This window comes from Globicephala melas, chromosome 1 (assembly GCF_963455315.2).
Source record: "Globicephala melas chromosome 1, mGloMel1.2, whole genome shotgun sequence".
Taxonomy (NCBI): Eukaryota; Metazoa; Chordata; class Mammalia; order Artiodactyla; family Delphinidae; genus Globicephala; species Globicephala melas.
The window spans coordinates 91,977,317-91,994,388 of record NC_083314.1 but is presented as its reverse complement, the minus strand read 5'-3'; the positions used below and the strand labels follow the sequence as shown (position 1 = coordinate 91,994,388).

The 17,072-nt window shown below is 57.5% G+C and overlaps 1 protein-coding gene across 5 annotated transcripts; it reads left to right on the top strand.

The window, feature by feature from the left end:
- Positions 1–3,021: 3,021 nt before the first annotated feature.
- AMPD2 (adenosine monophosphate deaminase 2) lies at positions 3,022–15,264 on the top strand. 5 transcript variants are annotated; one of them, XM_030868943.3, is made up of 18 exons: positions 3,444–3,585; positions 8,581–8,711; positions 8,929–9,059; positions 9,751–9,819; positions 9,909–10,020; positions 10,264–10,450; positions 10,683–10,824; positions 10,937–11,026; positions 11,281–11,410; positions 11,577–11,771; positions 11,860–11,991; positions 12,201–12,364; positions 12,600–12,726; positions 12,816–12,979; positions 13,273–13,393; positions 13,649–13,822; positions 14,005–14,115; positions 14,231–15,264. In XM_030868943.3, exons 1-18 carry the CDS (start codon positions 3,576–3,578, stop codon positions 14,438–14,440), a joined length of 2,400 nt encoding a protein of 799 aa, XP_030724803.1. In that variant the 5' UTR covers positions 3,444–3,575; the 3' UTR covers positions 14,441–15,264. The 5 variants fall into 5 exon arrangements, with proteins under 5 accessions (XP_060157485.1, XP_030724803.1, XP_030724802.1 ...); XM_030868942.3 differs by lacking the exon at positions 3,444–3,585 and adding an exon at positions 4,224–4,591; XM_060301508.2 differs by lacking the exon at positions 3,444–3,585 and adding an exon at positions 7,285–7,375.
- The last annotated feature ends 1,808 nt before the right edge of the window (positions 15,265–17,072 follow it).

Genomic DNA, 17,072 nt, shown 5'->3' with positions numbered 1-17,072 from the left:
AATTACACATCTCACTGTCAAGTTGATAAATTCTCTAGTAGAAGAAGGGAGAGAAAAATTGCAAAATGAGCAGACTTTCAAAAGAGAAGCAGAACAACAATAGGAGGAGACATTTGGAGGAGAGGAAAGAGCATGAGAAAAAGCATGGAGGCATGAGGTACAAAGTGTGCTCAGAGAAGACTGGGAAGTTAGATATGACTGGACTGGAGTAAAAGTGTGGAAAGTGCATGGAGGGGAGGGCTGGGAGACGAGAACAGGAAAGGAAAATTGGGGCTAGCCAGTGAAGGGCCTTGAATGACAAAGGGTTTGGCTAAAACCCATTTAAGACTTATAAGCAAGTATGGTTGGATACAGCTGCATGGTGCTATAAACAATGCGGGGTGACTGGGGTGGGGGACTGGCTCCTGGGAGAAGCTGAGAAAAAGGGCTGAACAGCTTGATTCTAGAAGGATCTAGGCATAATGTTTGGTTTAGGAAACTCATGGCCAATGATCTTTTTGAGGCTGCAGGTATTCTCTCCCAAGTCTAATATCTGCTGAAAGTGGTTTGACCTTGGTAGGAGGCTGACATCACAGGTGAGCATCAGGCGAGAAGCTAAGAGAAGTTCTTCAGAGAATTAAGGAGTGCATTGTCATTGGGGGCCTAAGGTTCAGGGAGGCCCATTCCAGGAGCCATCTGGGGTACAGGCTAGGCAATGATGAAGCTGGTTTCAAGCTAGGGAAGATCCCAGAGGCTCAAAGACAACATTAAGTCCCCAATATGAAAACAGCTGGAGGTCGGAGAGGATGACTCACTCCTTCATTTCCCAAACTGTTCTGCATAGACAATGAAACCCCACTAAGATTCTTGCTGATGTTGTATAAGTGGGGAGATAGCGGCTTAGCTGTAATCAGGGCAGACTTCCTAGCAGGGACAGCATACTGAAAGTCTAGAAATAGGGGAGGGTTACAGGGTGAAGGGTGTGTTGTAGATGGGACGAGGGAGGAGCATGAAGGGACTAGTGAACTGGTTTTCCTAGGTAGGGTGGAGGGCAGGAATTGCCACCTATGGGCTGGTTAGGTAGGTAAACAGGTAGGTAGGTCTGGATTAAGGGGGAATCCTAAAAAGACCTGGCCCAATGCAAGATACCACCCTTTAAAGTTATGTCAAATTTTGTATTGTATCAGAATATAGATGACCTTCTACATGGTTACCTGGGACTTGATTTTTAATTTTGAGATTTATTTTTTTATTCAATGTTGAGAGCCCAACAGCCTCAAAATTCCTAAAGGCCCCAAGACTAATTTAGTCTGGGGTTAAGACATAGGAGAGTCTTAACTAGGTGGGATGTGGAGGCTATTACAGATTTTTGTAGACTTTTGTTGCTTTCCATTTCCTTGATTATAAAAATCATGGATATGCATTATAGACAGTTTTTAAAATGCAAATAAGTATAAAGAGGAAAATAAATATAAGCTATAATTCCACCACTCACCAATAATCATTTGTTACACTTTTTGATGTGTTTGTTTTCTATGCATATATGTCACATAATTAGGGTCATACTGTCTGTACAGATCTGTGCATCCATTTTTTTCACCTAACTTTACATTGTAAACATTTTCACCTTATTAAGAGATTCTTCAAGAACAATTTTTAATGGTTGTATTTCATTGTATGCATATGACATAATTTAAACATTTTCCTATTGTTGGACCTTTAAGTTTCCAACCTTTCTATGTGATAAACATTGCAGTTATGAACAATTTTGTGCATATTTTTCTTGCAGTGCTTTTTAGAAGAACAATTTCCTGGAAGTGGAATTACTGGATCAGATAATACGAACCTTTTTAAGACTCTTGAGTAGACGTTGCCAAATGGCTTTCAGAAAGATTATATCAATGTTTTTTACGACCACCAGTAGGATATGTGTGTGTCCCATCTCACTACCCCCTTGCCTGCTTTAGGATTTTTTTTCCTTTAATCTTTGCTAATTTGATGGGTGAACATGGTATCTCCTTGTTCTCTTTTTAGTTTTATTGATTCTTTGTGAGGTGAAGTTTCCCGCCCCCCCCCCCCCATGTTTACGGAGGCCATGGTTTTTTGAGTTTGTCCAGGGTGAAGAGCAGTAAGTAGGCAGGGATCAATGGAGGCAACACCAGGTGCCGGTAGGGAATAGGATTCAGGGTCCACAATCCAGTCTGGGGAGGAGGGGAGGAAGCAGAGTTCGGGAAGGAATTTGGTTGAGGTGGTGAGAATTGGGAGGAGCATTAGTACAACTGGGTGTGGGGGCAAAGGGCTCCCGCAAGGTAGAGACACAGGAATAGACTAATAGCTGCTAATACGTTTAATTATGTGCAGTGACGTTATAGGGCCTTTCTCCCACAGGTTTCCTTTAAGTAGGATTCTCTGCCACTTGGGAGTGGGGGTTCTGGTTGTGTGGGGTATCTGCAGTCCCCAAAATAGCCCAGCACCCCTTCTTTATAGACTGCAAGGTGAATCAACCTCTGAGAGTGTCAACAGGGGACCAAGGCCAAAGCACAGCAATGATATTACTGAACATTAACTGAGTAGTAACTACAAGCCAGGCACTTAACTTATATTAGTTCATTTATCCTAAAAACTACCATATAAAGTGGGGTCTCTTACACTCATTTTATAGAGGAAATAGAAGCACAGAGAAGTTAACATTCCCAGTGGCAGTCAGGAAGTAGGTGAAGTCTGGAATTGAACCACACTGGCTACAGAGCCTAAGCTCTTGACCAACAAATACAGAAATAAATGTGGGAAGGGGAGTCAGAATTGCAGGACACACCCTGCCTAGCTACGCCTGCCGGGAAGGACTTCTGCTAAAAGAGAACCTTGGCACAACAATAATAGCTATCTTTTATTGGGCACTGGCTTTGTGCCAGGTATCATGCAAAGGTGCCTAACGTTTCATCCTCACAATAACCCCTTTGAGTGAGGTACTGCGATTACCCCATCTCGCTTTACTGGTGAGGAAGCTGACGCACAGTCCTTGCCCAAGACGCTGCGGGGCGGATGCCGAGCGGCGGCTGCCCACGTGGCGCCGGGAAGAGGAAAAATGGCGGGGGCGGGGCCGGGGCCGGCTTGGCGGGGGAGGGCCCGAGCAGGGGCGGGGCCACGGACTTGGCGGGGCCTGGGGCTGCGGAGAAGCGCGCCGGCGCTGGCGAGGTTTCAGTGGGGTTGCACCTGTTGCGTGACTCCACCACAGTCCAGTTACCCGAGTCCGACCCGAATACCCAGAAAGTGTGGAGAGAAGCCCAGACGAGTTCCGGGTCCCGCTCTCTGGGGAGCACGTGGCCTGCCCGCCTCTGGAGTGCGGGGCTGGGGGTCGGGACGCCGGGGTCTACAAGGCCAGTGCAGCGGCCCAGGTCGGCAGGGGTCGGCCTCCCTACAGCCAGCAATTTTGAAAGACTGTCTTACTTCTCCCATATCAGTGCCAGGGCAGGGGCCCTTGGAGCGACTTGCCGGGGTCTGGATCCCAGCCCTTCTCCCGTCCCTCGCGACCGGGCTTCCCGGCTTTGCAGACCCTGGAGAGCAGACATCCCGGTACCCCTCAGGGCTCGGGCAGCATGGCCTCAGGTGAGTGTGTGCGCGTGTGAAGGAGGGCAGGGTCTCTGGGACAGAGAAGTGCAGTGTCCAGGGTGACAAGAGGGTGGGCACAGCCTGCAGACCTACGGAAGGCGGACAGCTCCTCCCGGGGAGCGCCTGGAGAGCAGAGCCTGAGTGTGGAAAGACAGAAGGCAAAGTCAGAAGCCGCTAGGGTCTCTTTCCCAGACCCCAGAGAAGCCCCTGACTCCTGGCCTCCCTGCCTTCCTAGAGGGTAGCTTCTGTGGACCGTGGAATTTTCCCAAGACAGGCTCCTCCCTACTGGGCTGGGATTCTCAGTTCTACCCCATCCTCTCCGAGCTGGGCTACCCCTGGGGCCGGGGGTCCGACGAGGAAAAAAGGGGACTCTGCCCCAGAGGGGCTGGATTTTCATGGAATCCGCTGGCCTTGAGAGGAAAGTGTTCTGAGCTTGGGGGTGCTTGCACTGGATCCCTCTCTATTACTATTTGTTTTCTGCCTGGCTGGCTGGACCAGTTAGCCTGGACTTTGACCCTTTTGCTCCAGAGCCCTGGCAAGGGGCAAGGGGCAAGGGGCAAGGGGCTCCTGAGGGCTTCGTGGAGTGCTAGGGCTGGCCCTTCTCCATCTTGTTTCCTCACTTCCACCCCCCAGGGGAAGTGAGGAAACAAGTGACATGACCATCCGTGTAACTCCGGCGGACTGAGGAGAGGAAGGGAGGGTTAAAGGGGCAGGGATGGAGGCCCCCGCCCCTCCTGAGGTTGCCTAGACAACATCAGAAATCATGGCCAGGGCCTCTTCCGCCTGCGGGGCCTCTGCTTCCTGCATCAGTCACTCCCGCTGGGGGCGGGGCAGAGGAAGGGGTTGGATGTGGCAGAGCCAGGCCCAGCTGGTGCGGCTCAGACTCCCCCCGCCGTCTCTGCGGCCGGAGCCATGGCATCCTATTCATCTGGTCCCGGCAAATCCAAGGCCAAATATCCCTTTAAGAAGCGGGCCAGCCTGCAGGCTTCCTCTGCAGTACCAGGTGAGTGTGTGCTTCCTGGCCTCAGGCTGGCTCTGCCCCTACCTCTCGCCCAGGCCACTGGTCCCCTCAGGAGGGGGGCTTCTCCTGCACCTTCTCTGCAGTGGTGCCCCTTGTCCCCTTCCCAGGGCCAGCTGGCTTGGGAGGTGGTGTGGGGAGGGAGGTGGGGTGGAGGGTGACAGGGTTCTGTGTCGGGGATGCTGTCCTCTGTAACGAGGAGTGGGCATGGGTGTGGGTGCAGCAAGAGTGTATTTGCACACGTGTCAGCGTGTGGATGTGCTAAGACTGTTTGCATGTGGAGTGTGTGTGAATGGAGTGGGGGATGTGTGGGACTGACTAGTTTGCAGACTGGCCACACTGCTGGTGTCTGTGCCTTTACCAGGCAGGCTCAGGCTGTCCTCTTGCAGTTAGTTACTCTTTCTAGGATCCTAGATCTTGAACCCCCTTACTGGGGGTCTGATGTTAAGGCATACTTATTGCCGCCCGGCATCCAGGGTCTAGGGGCTCAACTGTATCTATTGTTTGCAGTTTGTTCATTCCTGATCTGTCTTGTGAGCTTCCTCAGAAGTATGGGGTGTCCTTGGGCTGGGCCCGTGCGGGGGCTCAGGCTGGGGCCGCTGCCGGCCTGCGTGTGCTCCTGCACCCTTTGGTTCGGCTCCCACTCCTGTAGGCATCTCTGCACCATTTGGATCTTGCAGCGTGGTGCAGCTGTGCCCATCGCCCTGAGGGCTCGGCTGCCTGGGTCCGTGCTTGCTGAGGGATAGCTACCTGCCGTCTGCTGCTCCCAGGCCTGTGGCTAAGGGAAGACCACCCCCACTTTGGTGACCAGGTCAAGCCAGTGCCCCCACCCCCGGAGCACCTGTCTGTACTTGTAGCCTGATTTTGCTTGTGCCTACCTCCTGGTTTTCTTATGCTACTGAAGATGCTGGCCTGAGTTCTGTATTGGCCTGAGGGTCTGTGTTCTCTCTGCCCAGGTCTCTGCCTCCAGAGGGTGTGTCCCCTGAGGCTAGATCTGTATACCTTGGGTTGGTCACATGGTGGGAGCATCTGATTCTTGGGCGTCAAAGCCTTGGGTACCTCTCTGCCTGCCAGGGCAGCCTTGGCAGTGAGTGAGGGGCTCTGGTCAAGTGGGTAGACAGGTTGGCAAGAATCTTGGAGCTGGTGGGAATGGCTGGGGAGTAGCCCTCTCTGGCTTTTGACCACCCCTCCCCACGCCGTGTGTGTGTGTGTGTGTGTGTGTGTGTGTGCGCGCGCGTGTGTGTGTGTGTGTGTGTGTGTGTGTATGTGGGTGTGGGTGTGGTGCTGTAGCACAGACCCTGGGAGAAGGGACCAGCAGGCAGCTGGGTCTTCTAGACCTGGCCTCAGAAAGTGTGGAGGTTATTGCCTGTCTGTCACCTCTAGTGAACCCTGGCAGCCCTGTGTGGTGGCTTGGCAGGCTGGGGGGATGGCTCTGCATGCCAGAACCTGTCCTGGTCACCCCAGCATTTCTGTGGAGACCCTGGGTCACCCTGCTAGGAGAGGTGGTTGAGATTAGGGCCTTTGACTCAGTTCTGCTGACCCGATACACACCAGCCCTGGAGGTCTGTGGTCAGTCTCTCTGGAGGGGGTTAGAAGTGGGGAGGAGCCGTGTAGGGTCAGGGTTCTTGGGGGATGCAAGGGCCTTAGGCTTTGTCTTAACACTCTGAGGGCAGAGCTGGTGCCCATCTTCCTTCTGCTTTCTGCTCTGCCCTCTTCCAAGTAAGAGACAGTGTTCCCACCCTGCCAATTCTGTTCTCTTCACACCCTCACTGCTCATTGCCTTGGCCTACGCTGGGCCCAGAAGCTCCTCCCGCCCTCAGTGGGTGGGACTGCACGTGGGGAGTGTTTGGAGGGTCCCAGGAGTTCATAATCACAGATGATGGTACTTTCCAGAACTATCTTGCAGAGCCGTATCTCTGTGCGCCTTATAGCAGCTGTGGCTAGGCAGGGCAGGACTCCTTATCACCCCATTATAGGCAGACTTGAAGCCTCCGGAAGGTAGAGACTTGCCAGTAATTGGGAACAGAGTCAGACTCAAGTCCTCCAAATTCTAGTCCCACTTCTGAACCTCTTCTCCTGGGCAGTCTGTTCCCAACGATAGGCTTGGACGGGGGCTGGAGGTCTAGGGGGCCATGAACCAGTCCCCTGGGCAACAGGGAAGCTCTGTAACTGTTCCTTTCCTGGACCGAGCCTCTACCCCGGCTGTCAGCCAGTTCCTCTCCCCAGCAGGGGCCCTGTCTCTCCCAAGAGACCCCGTAGTCAGGGGCCCAGAGGGCAGTGGTGAGACAAACAAGGCCATTGGGCAGAGGAAGCTGGCCTGGGGCTGTTGGGTATGGAGGTGAGGAGGGCTGCTCGTCCCCTCCTACTCTTTGGCTAGCCAGGCCCTACACACTATCCCCTAGGGCACTGCATTTTAAGGAGGCTTGTCCCTTCCCTGCCAGCCTGCCCTGCCCATAACGGCCTGCCCTGCTCCACCCCCTTGGGGGCCCCACTTTGGGCTGGGCCCTGGCACTGTAGAGGTTAAGGGCCTGTTCAGTTTGGGGGTTCCTCTTATCTCCCAACTCTGATACTCCTTCCCTTGATTTCTTTACTCCCCTGAGCTTCCCCAGTCCCCTGCTTGCCGTCATCCCAGGGTCTCCCCTGCATGCAGCTGCACTTGGTACAGCCCGTGCCGGCCCCTGAGCTGTCCTGGGGGACTGGCTGCAGCTCCACTCAGCAAACAGGCGGGCAAGGGGCACAGGGCTGCTGGCCGGCGCTGCCTGACTGCAGGTAGGGCCCAGGCAGGCACCAGGGCGAGGGGGGGCTAGGTCCTGGATCTGGGGCAGGCACCCCCTCTTCTTTTTGTCCAGCCTTAGGACAGGACTCTGGGGTGTTGGGAAGTGGGCCCAGAGACTTCAAGGCATGCTGCCTGGTAGAGCCTCTAGTCCATCCTGAGCCACAGTGGAGAGGGAAGAGGAGGGTGCTGGAGGGGAGTACCCCCCACGGCTGACTGGGAGAGCTTCCTGCTGGGAGGGTGGGGCTGGGGAGCCCAGGGAGGGTCCCCTGGGGTGGGCTGGGAGCTCAGGCAGCCTCTCTAGACTATCAGCTTCAAGGCCTTTAGTGCCAGCCTCCTGTTGGAAGCTGAGGAATTCTTCCTTCCGTGGAGAGAGACTCTGGCTTCTGATACTCCCTTCCCCAGGGCCTCCGGCCCAGATCCTGGGGCCTCTGAGTGGCGCAGACTGTTTGTGGCAGCTCCCTTTGGAGGGGCAGCCAGCAGTGGGAGGGGCAGGCTGGGGCCAGTCCACATCTTGGCAGCCCTGGGGTCCTGGGGGAGAGGGCAGGCCTCCAGGGAGGAGGTAGGGTTCCTGCTGCCAACCAGGTCCTCCACTTCCTCTCTTCCTCTTCCTCTGAAGGCTGGTCCCCAGGTCAGAGCTGAGTGGCAGCTGTGGCTTCCCTGGGCTTTGTAGGTCTAGGGTATCAGGCGCAGACCCTGGCCCTTGAGAGGGGCATCTGCTGGTCCAGAGGCAGGTCTGATCCTGGATTGGCTGCCCTGGAAGCTGTGCACTTGGCATCGCTGGTGTGGCCTTAATGAGCGCCTGGAGGGGGGGGGTGGGGAGTGTGTGTGTGTGTGTGTGTGTGTGTGTGTGTGTGTGTGTACATGGACACGTGGGTGCCTGCCTGTAGCAGGTACTCACATGGAGGTTCTCTCATGGCCTGATGGGGTGGCCCCTAGTCCAGGATTCAGATTTTTATTCCTGGGGTGAATGAATCCACTTGTTCTAGGGGCAGACTCGTGGCCCCACCCATGAGCCTGGAATGGGTGAGGGGCCCCCGTGCCAGACTGCAGGTGAGGTCCACATGCGGGCTCACTTCTCAGCCTCTGAGGGGTGACTGGCCTCTCTCCGGGGCTGGCCTGGGGCAGGCAGGGGCCCAGGGCTTCCAGTGCACCCAGGCCCTGCCCTTCACCCTTTGACCCTGCATCACTGTCTCCACAGAGGCTCGGGGTGGGCTGGGGGCCCCTCCGCTGCAGTCTGCCCGATCCCTGCCAGGCCCTGCCCCCTGCCTCAAGCACTTCCCGCTCGACCTGCGCACGTCTATGGATGGCAAATGCAAGGAGATCGCCGAGGTATCGCCTGGCACCGCACCCTGTGTCCCCCCATCACTGCCGCCATGCCTAGTCTTTGCTCCCCTCACCCCTTCTCCACCTCACCTGTCCCTTTACTTCACGCTTGGCTGTGCCCTGATCCCCTAGCCCGTACCAGGTACCCCTAGCTCCTGTGCCTTCACCCCATCCCCAGATCCTGATGGCCAGGCCACACTGACCCTTCCTTCCCTCCCACCAGGAGCTGTTCAGCCGCTCCCTGGCTGAGAGTGAGCTCCGGAGCGCCCCATACGAGTTCCCGGAGGAGAGCCCCATTGAGCAACTGGAGGAGCGGCGGCAGCGCCTGGAGCGGCAGATCAGCCAGGATGTCAAGTAAGCCCCCAGGTTCAGAGCCAGACAGGCCACCTCAAGGGGCAAGCCATGGGGTGGGGGGCACAGCCAGGCGGCCGTGGGGTGGGGGGCACAGCCAGGCGGCCGTGGGGTGGGGGGCACAGCCAGGCGGCCCTGGGGTGGGGGGCACAGCCAGGCAGCCCTGGGGTGGGGGCACAGCCAGGCGGCCATGGTGTGGGGGCACAGCCAGGCGGCCCTGGGGTGGGGGGCACAGCCAGGCGGCCGTGGGGTGGGGGGCACAGCCAGGCGGCCGTGGGGTGGGCGGCACAGGAAGCGTGGGGTTGGGGGGAGGGACACAGGACAGTTTGCCCAGCATCCCTCTGTCTCCATCCGGACGCTTTCAGAGCCCCATCTCTTCTCTTCCAAGGAGTCCTCCCTCTGGGGCCCCCTGGGGAGGCGGTGCAGAGCAGTGGTGTGAAGCATAGGCTTTGGAGTCAGGCTGCTGGGTTCTGGTTCCGTCTTCTACCCACCAGCGTGGCCTGGAACATGTTGCTTAACTTCTGGGTATGCTTTCTCATCTCCGATGTGGGGCAAGAGCAGCACCCACGGCATAGGGTTCTACATCCCTGTAAGGACCACAGGTGACACCACGTGCACGGCACCTAGGACAGTGCAGGCACCTGGGAGCAAGGGCCTCCTTAGCTGCCTGACCTCTCACTCCTCTCACCTCTAGGCTGGAGCCGGACATCCTGCTTCGGGCCAAGCAAGATTTCCTGAAGACAGACAGTGACTCGGACCTCCAGTGAGGAGGGCAGAGGGGTACGGGGGATGCAGGGCTGGGGCCTGTCCCACTGCTGTCTCCAGCCCCTCCCTCGTACCCTCCACTTGTAGGCTCTACAAGGAGCAGCGTGACGGGCAGGGCGATCGGGGCCTGTGGGAGCGAGATGTGGTGCTGGAGCGGGAATTTCAGCGGGTCACCATCTCTGGGGAGGAGAAGTGTGGGGTGAGTGTCCCCGTCCCCTGGATCCTGGTGGGCTCCCCGAGTCTGGGCAGCTGGGGGTAGAGGCCAGAGAGGGTGTTTCTCTTTCTTGAAGCTGGAGGGGCAGAGGGTCTGGCTGGAAGCTAGTTGCTGTGCTGAGAGCAGAATGGTCTGAGGGTTTCTGGGGTCAAGGCCCAGGGAAGAGGTGAGGGTGAGTCGGGTCTGGGTCTGGGACTGGGACCAAGGAGAGTGATTCCCCGTCTCCAGGTGCCGTTCACAGACCTGCTGGACGCAGCCAAGAGCGTGGTGCGGGCACTCTTCATCCGGGAGAAGTACATGGCCCTGTCGCTGCAGAGCTTCTGCCCCACCACCCGCCGGTACCTGCAGCAGCTGGCCGAGAAGCCCCTGGAGACACGGACCTATGAGCAGGGCCCGGACACCCCTGTGTCCGCTGGTGGGATCCCCCATCCCTGTCCTACTCCAAGTGCCCTGGTATCCCAGGCTCCCTGAGCTTGGTGCCCAGGAACCTCAGCCTGCCTGCTTTGTCCCACACGCGAGTTCATTCCAGCCTCTTGGCATGCGGGGGTGGAGGCAGGGGCAGGAGCTGTCCTGCTGGGGCTTCTGGGCCAGGCAGCGGGTGGCCTGGAAGAGGCCTGGCCCTGACTCCACCCTTCTCACCCCTGCAGATGCCCCAGTGCACCCCCCTGCGCTGGAGCAGCACCCGTATGAGCACTGTGAGCCGAGCACCATGCCGGGGGACCTGGGCTTGGGTCTGCGTATGGTGCAGGGCGTGGTTCACGTCTACACCCGCAGGGAACCCGATGAGCAGTAAGAGGGGCGTGGGGCATTCTGGGGGGGAAGCTGTGGCAGGCTGCATCGGCTCGGGAGGGCCCACAGGGCCTGGCTTGCTCTCCTCACTCAAGCTCCCCCTACACGCCAGCTGCTCAGAGGTGGAGCTGCCGTACCCCGACCTGCAGGAATTTGTGGCAGATGTCAACGTGCTGATGGCTCTGATTATCAATGGCCCCATGTGAGTCTGTGCCCGTACCAGACACTCGTCTCCCCTCCCAGCCCGGATTCTTCCAGCCCCAGCCCTGCCCCAGACACCTGTCACCCAGTCTCCCACCCTTTCAGTCACCGAGTCCTAGATTTTCCCGTCATCTGCTGCCCCCTTGGCAGCCTCAGGCCTGCACCTTCCTGCTTCCTCCCTCTGCTCTGCTACCCAGGCCCTCCCAGGTGCTTCCTTGCGGGCCTGAGCCCCTGCCTGCTTCTCCTTCTGCCCAGAAAGTCATTCTGTTACCGTCGGTTGCAGTACCTGAGCTCTAAGTTCCAGATGCACGTGCTGCTCAATGAGATGAAGGAGCTGGCCGCCCAGAAGAAGGTGCCACACCGAGATTTCTACAACATCCGCAAGGTGGGTCCTCACCCCCAAGCCTGACCCTGCACCTCTGCCCAGCCTCCCCCTCCAGGGCCTGGGTCCCCACCCAGCATCCAGTTTGAAGAGTCCTCTCCCATCCCACCGCCCAGGCTCCGGACTGTCCTGGCCTCCCGTGGACCCAGCAGTCCCCGTTCCCCCCCAGGTGGACACGCACATCCATGCCTCGTCCTGCATGAACCAGAAGCATCTGCTGCGCTTCATCAAACGGGCGATGAAGCGGCACCTGGAGGAGATCGTGCACATGGAGCAGGGTCGCGAGCAGACGCTGCGGGAGGTCTTCGAGAGCATGAATCTCACTGCCTACGACCTGAGTGTGGACACGCTCGATGTGCACGCGGTCCGTCCCAGTGGTAGAGGGGCTGAGGGGCTGGGCCAGTGTGCGGGCCAGGGGTCAGGGGTGACTTGGGCCTGCCCTTCTCCCCCAGGACAGGAACACCTTCCATCGCTTTGACAAGTTCAATGCCAAATATAACCCTATTGGGGAGTCTGTCCTCCGAGAGATCTTCATCAAGACTGACAACAGGGTTTCTGGGAAGTACTTTGCTCACATCATCAAGGTAGGGAGGAGGGGCTGCCAGGGCCCACGTATAGGGAGGGGCAGCGTCGGCCTGCGGCAGCCCTCCCTGAGTGGGTAGCTGGGGGCTTGCATAGGTGGGTGGGGAGGGTGGGTGAGAGGCATGAAGGGGTCTGACTGAGCACACCTGGTGGGCACGAAGACAGGGACGGGTGAGAAGCCTGAGGGTGACAGTTGCCTCACACGTCCCAGGAGGTGATGTCGGACCTGGAAGAGAGCAAATACCAGAATGCGGAGCTGCGGCTCTCCATTTACGGGCGCTCAAGGGACGAGTGGGACAAGCTGGCGCACTGGGCCGTCATACACCGTGTACACTCTCCCAACGTGCGCTGGCTCGTGCAGGTGCCCCGCCTCTTGTGAGTGTCCCTTGGAGTGGGAGGGAACGTGGGGGCAGAGGTCAGGAGGCCAGGGCCTCCTCCTGCCCTCCTGGGATGGCTGACCCTCCCCTGTCCCAGCCGAGCCCTCGGAACTGGAGGGACTCCCTGGTCCACTCACGGTCTGTCCCGCCCGGCACACCCAATATGGCTCAAAAATGCTTCTGTGATTCTGCCCTGACCTGCACATACCTGTGTGCACTCGTCTCGCCTGCAGTGACGTGTACCGTACCAAGGGTCAGCTGGCCAACTTCCAGGAGATGCTGGAGAACATCTTTCTGCCACTGTTCGAGGCCACCATCCACCCTGCCAGCCACCCGGAGCTGCATCTCTTCTTGGAGCATGTGAGGGTGTGGCCCAGGGCTGGGTGTGGGGGGGACACTGCCTCAGGCCTGGCCGCGGCTCTGGACCTGACCCCAGTGTCCTGTGCCAGGTGGATGGCTTTGACAGCGTGGATGATGAGTCCAAGCCTGAGAACCACATCTTTAACCTGGAGAGCCCCCTCCCCGAGGCCTGGGTGGAGGAGGACAACCCACCGTATGCCTACTACTTGTACTACACCTTCGTCAACATGGCCATGCTGAACCACCTGCGCAGGTGCCTGCTCCTGGGCTCCGCTGGTGCCGTGTCTCTGGCTGCCCTGCCAGCTCTCAGCCAGCAGGCCTTGCTCTGGGCCTGCCCTGGGCTGGGGCCACCAGATCTCTGACCCACCTCTTGGCCCCAGTCTTAGATGGGATGGGTTCTCTGCCCTCGGGGCTCTGTGGGTCAGCCCTCGCTGACCAAGGATCTACCCCTGCCCCCTGGTCCTAGGCCCACAAAGTCACTGGGTGGGGGCTCAGGAGCCCAGGCGAGCCAGGCTTGGGACCCGACGCTGTCTTCACGCCCCCCAGGCAGAGGGGCTTCCACACGTTTGTGCTGAGGCCGCACTGTGGGGAGGCCGGGCCCATCCACCATCTGGTGTCGGCCTTCATGCTGGCTGAGAACATCTCGCATGGGCTGCTTCTGCGCAAGGTCAGGCTCCGCACCCCAGCCTCCCCTCCTCCCAGCCCTTCAAGCCTCTTCAGCAACTGGTCCTCCTCCCCAGCTTGGACCCCAGCCTCCACACGGAGGCCCGAACTTGGATTCTGGCTGTAACTGACCCTCTGCAACTCAGGCCCATCCTGGACTGCCCCCTGTCCCCCACTGTGACCTGTAACCCCCAGAGCCAGGTGTCCTCCCCAGGCTGGAGGCCACCTGACAGGCCTGCCCTCCCTGTTGCCTGCCCAGGCCCCGGTCCTGCAGTACCTGTATTACTTGGCCCAGATTGGCATTGCCATGTCCCCGCTCAGCAACAACAGCCTCTTCCTCAGCTACCACCGGAACCCACTACCTGAGTACCTGTCCCGTGGCCTCATGGTCTCACTGTCCACCGACGATCCCCTGCAGTTCCACTTCACCAAGGTCAGCACACGGCGGCAGCCTGGTGGGCGGGTGTCCTGGGACACGAAGGCCACCCGGACAGGGCAGGTCTCGGGGCTGGTGCTGCCCTCTGCTGGTGGAGTGCAGCATGCCTCATGGCAAGTCTATGGGAGGGGCGGGTGGCAGGCCCGGTCTCCCCGCCTGAGGGAACCTGGCCTGTGCAGGAGCCACTGATGGAGGAGTACAGCATCGCCACCCAGGTGTGGAAGCTCAGCTCCTGCGACATGTGCGAGCTGGCACGCAACAGTGTGCTCATGAGTGGCTTCTCCCACAAGGTACTGCACCCCCTTGGCATCCCCTCTCCTCCCCTGCTCTGTGTTTTGGGAAGGTCCCAGGGTAGCTGGCCCCTCAGAGCTGGCTGCAGCCCTGCGCATTGTCCTGCCCCTTCAGGTGAAGAGCCACTGGCTGGGACCCAACTATACCAAGGAGGGCCCTGAGGGCAATGACATCCGCCGCACCAATGTGCCGGACATCCGTGTGGGCTACCGCCATGAGACCCTGTGCCAGGAGCTGGCGCTCATCACGCAGGCCGTGCAGAGCGAGATGCTGGAGACTATCCCGGAGGAGGCGGGCATCACCATGAGCCCGGGGCCTCAGTGAGCCCAGCCCAAACAGTGCCCCCGCGTCTTGGCACCTTGACCACGTTCTGTCCTCAGACCCCTCCCGCCCTGTTGTGGTCTCTGCATGTGTCTGTTCTTTGTTCTGTCCTGCATGTTTCTACCTGTATCTGTGCCGCCCAGGAGCCGCTTTACCCTTGTCTTGGCTTGGGTGGCACCTGATGGCCCAGGTTTGAGGTCTGCCCTGCTGGTGGACCTGTCCCAGGATCTTCTGAAGGCTGGCTGTCCTGCGGGCATCTGAGTGTCCACAAGAGCCAGGGATGGTTGTGGGGGTCTGGCCCTTGGGGTCCTGGCTTGGGCAAATCTGAGCTTTGGCTGGGGCTTGAGTTTGGGCCTCCGTCTTGCTTATGCGGCTGAGGGGCAGTCAGGTGTGGCCTGTACACGTGTGTTGTGGGCACGGACTGCCAGGGATCTGCAGCAGGTAGAATTGGCTGAGTCACAGCCCTGGCTGCCTGGGCTTGGGCCCCGGAGGTGCTGGACCAGCACCTCTGCCAAGTCACGGCCCAGCAGCTTTCACCGTCCTTCCTCTGGTCCATGTGCTCCCCTGGTGTCAGCTTCCTGTGCCTCTGTGGGAGGGGGCAGCTGCCCTGTGCTGTGTCTGACGCCATTGCAGCTGGAGCGTCCTGGATCTGCCACCAGCCCTGAGGGCAGTATCCCTACTATGGTCCCCAGAGTTTTGACCAGACCTGGATCCCACCTGGTCCCCTGTGTTGTGTTCTGGACCGAGGCCTTTGCTATGAATTGCAGTGTTTCATACAATCCCATCTTTCCTAGTGCATGAGAAATAAAGATTATTTAAGTAACGAGGCAGATGGGGTCTCTGTCGGGAGAGGGAGAGCCGTGGTGGATGGTGGCTGAGGTCGGGTCCAGGAACACTGCGGATGGAGATACAGCAAATTCTGAGGGGAGTGACTGGGCTTGACTGAGTGTGTTTATGCATGTGGAAACTGACAAAGGCAGCGGGGTGGGAGGAGAGGCCCACCGGGGACCTGTCTGCTACCCCTAGGCCCTTGTCCAGCCTGCCCCCTCTGAAATGGACTTGGCCCCAGGTCTCGGGCACATCTCTGTCACATCAGTTTGGGGAGTAGCATCCCCTTTCCACCTTCTACTTCCTCCTCACCTCCAGCCTCTTAGGACACCCTAGTAGATGTGGGAATGTGAGATTACAAGCAAGCCTGAGGCCAGTGGTTCTGAAACTCTGGGGACATCAGGCCCTTCTGGGGAGCTTGTTTAAAACGCTGTTTCCAGGTCCTACCCTCTGCGATTCTGATTCAGTAGGTGGGAGGCATAGCGCAGAAATCTGCAAGCTCCCGGCAGATTCTCTTGCAAAGGGTTGGAGCAAGCGTGTGCCTTCTGAATCCAGACCTAACCGGCTTGGCTTCAGTCCCATGTTTAATTCATTATTTTTGGAGCACCTCCTTGGGCACAGAGGTTGCTGGACTCTGTTGCCCGTGTAAGGAGGAGAGTGGAATGTGCCCTGTGCTGTTCAGGGTCTTGGGTTGGCGATGGAGAAGCTGTTTGCTGCTGCTGCTGCTGCTGAGGGAGGGGAAAGACGGCTGGTCGCTTCAGACACAATTAGCCCTAGAACAGTGTGATCCTGCCTAACTGAGGGCCTGGAGAGGGAACAGGAGGCTGGCTGCCTCCCCACTCCTGGGCAGCTCGCTCTGCTCCAGCCCCGCCTCTCTTCCTGCATCTGCATCTTGCCTAGCCCTCTGGGCAGAAGCTCCCCTGATGCCACTGCCTCCTGAGGGCTACTGGCCAGGCGCACTCCTGGCCAAGGCCCAGGGTTCTTCTGTCTTTAGAAGGCATCTCTAGCCAATTTGTTCTAGCCGTTTACACAACGTAGAGCAGAACGTTAGAGCTGGATGCTGGGCAAGAGATTGTACAAGTCTGGCTGGTTTCTGGTTGGGGAAACAGGCCCAGGAGATGCAACTGGCTGGTGGCGGAATCTGGGCTGGAGCCAGGGGAGCTCGGGGTCCAGGGCTCCCCACCTCACACTGGGCCTGCATCTGCCCAAGGGAGGATGCTTTAACAGGCTGAAGGGAACTTACTTTTCAAGGAGGTGAATGTATTTAATAGTAAAAAACATGTTGTCAAAAAAAAAAAAAATGTTGTCTTCATCTGTAAGACAAGGAAGGAGGATTAGAAGATCTTTCTAGAAGGCAAGAATTACCTGTCTCATTTGCTAGCACTTAGGACAGCCAAGGCTCCGTATTTTCTCATTGAACTTGTCATATAATAGAATCCTTCATTCCATTTTCTCGTCCCTTGTACATTCTTCTCAGTGTTCTGAGGCCTAGCTGTAAGAATATTACCAATTTAAAAAGTTTCTTAACAACCTCCCCACTGTTTTTTTTTTAAACAACTTGCTTCTAGATATTTTGTCTCTCAGAAATTTCTCTTTTAAACATTTACTGAGAGCAAATAATTTTAAAACAGACCTTAGTACTTTTTTTTAACTGAAAAGAGTAATTTTCATTTAAAAAGTTTGGAAAATATAGAAAAAATGGGAAGAGGAGAAAAGCCCACTCATAATCTACCAGTTTCAACAAATATTTGATCAACTTCTGTCTGAGATCCATTTATATGTTTAAAATATATTTTATATATTTACA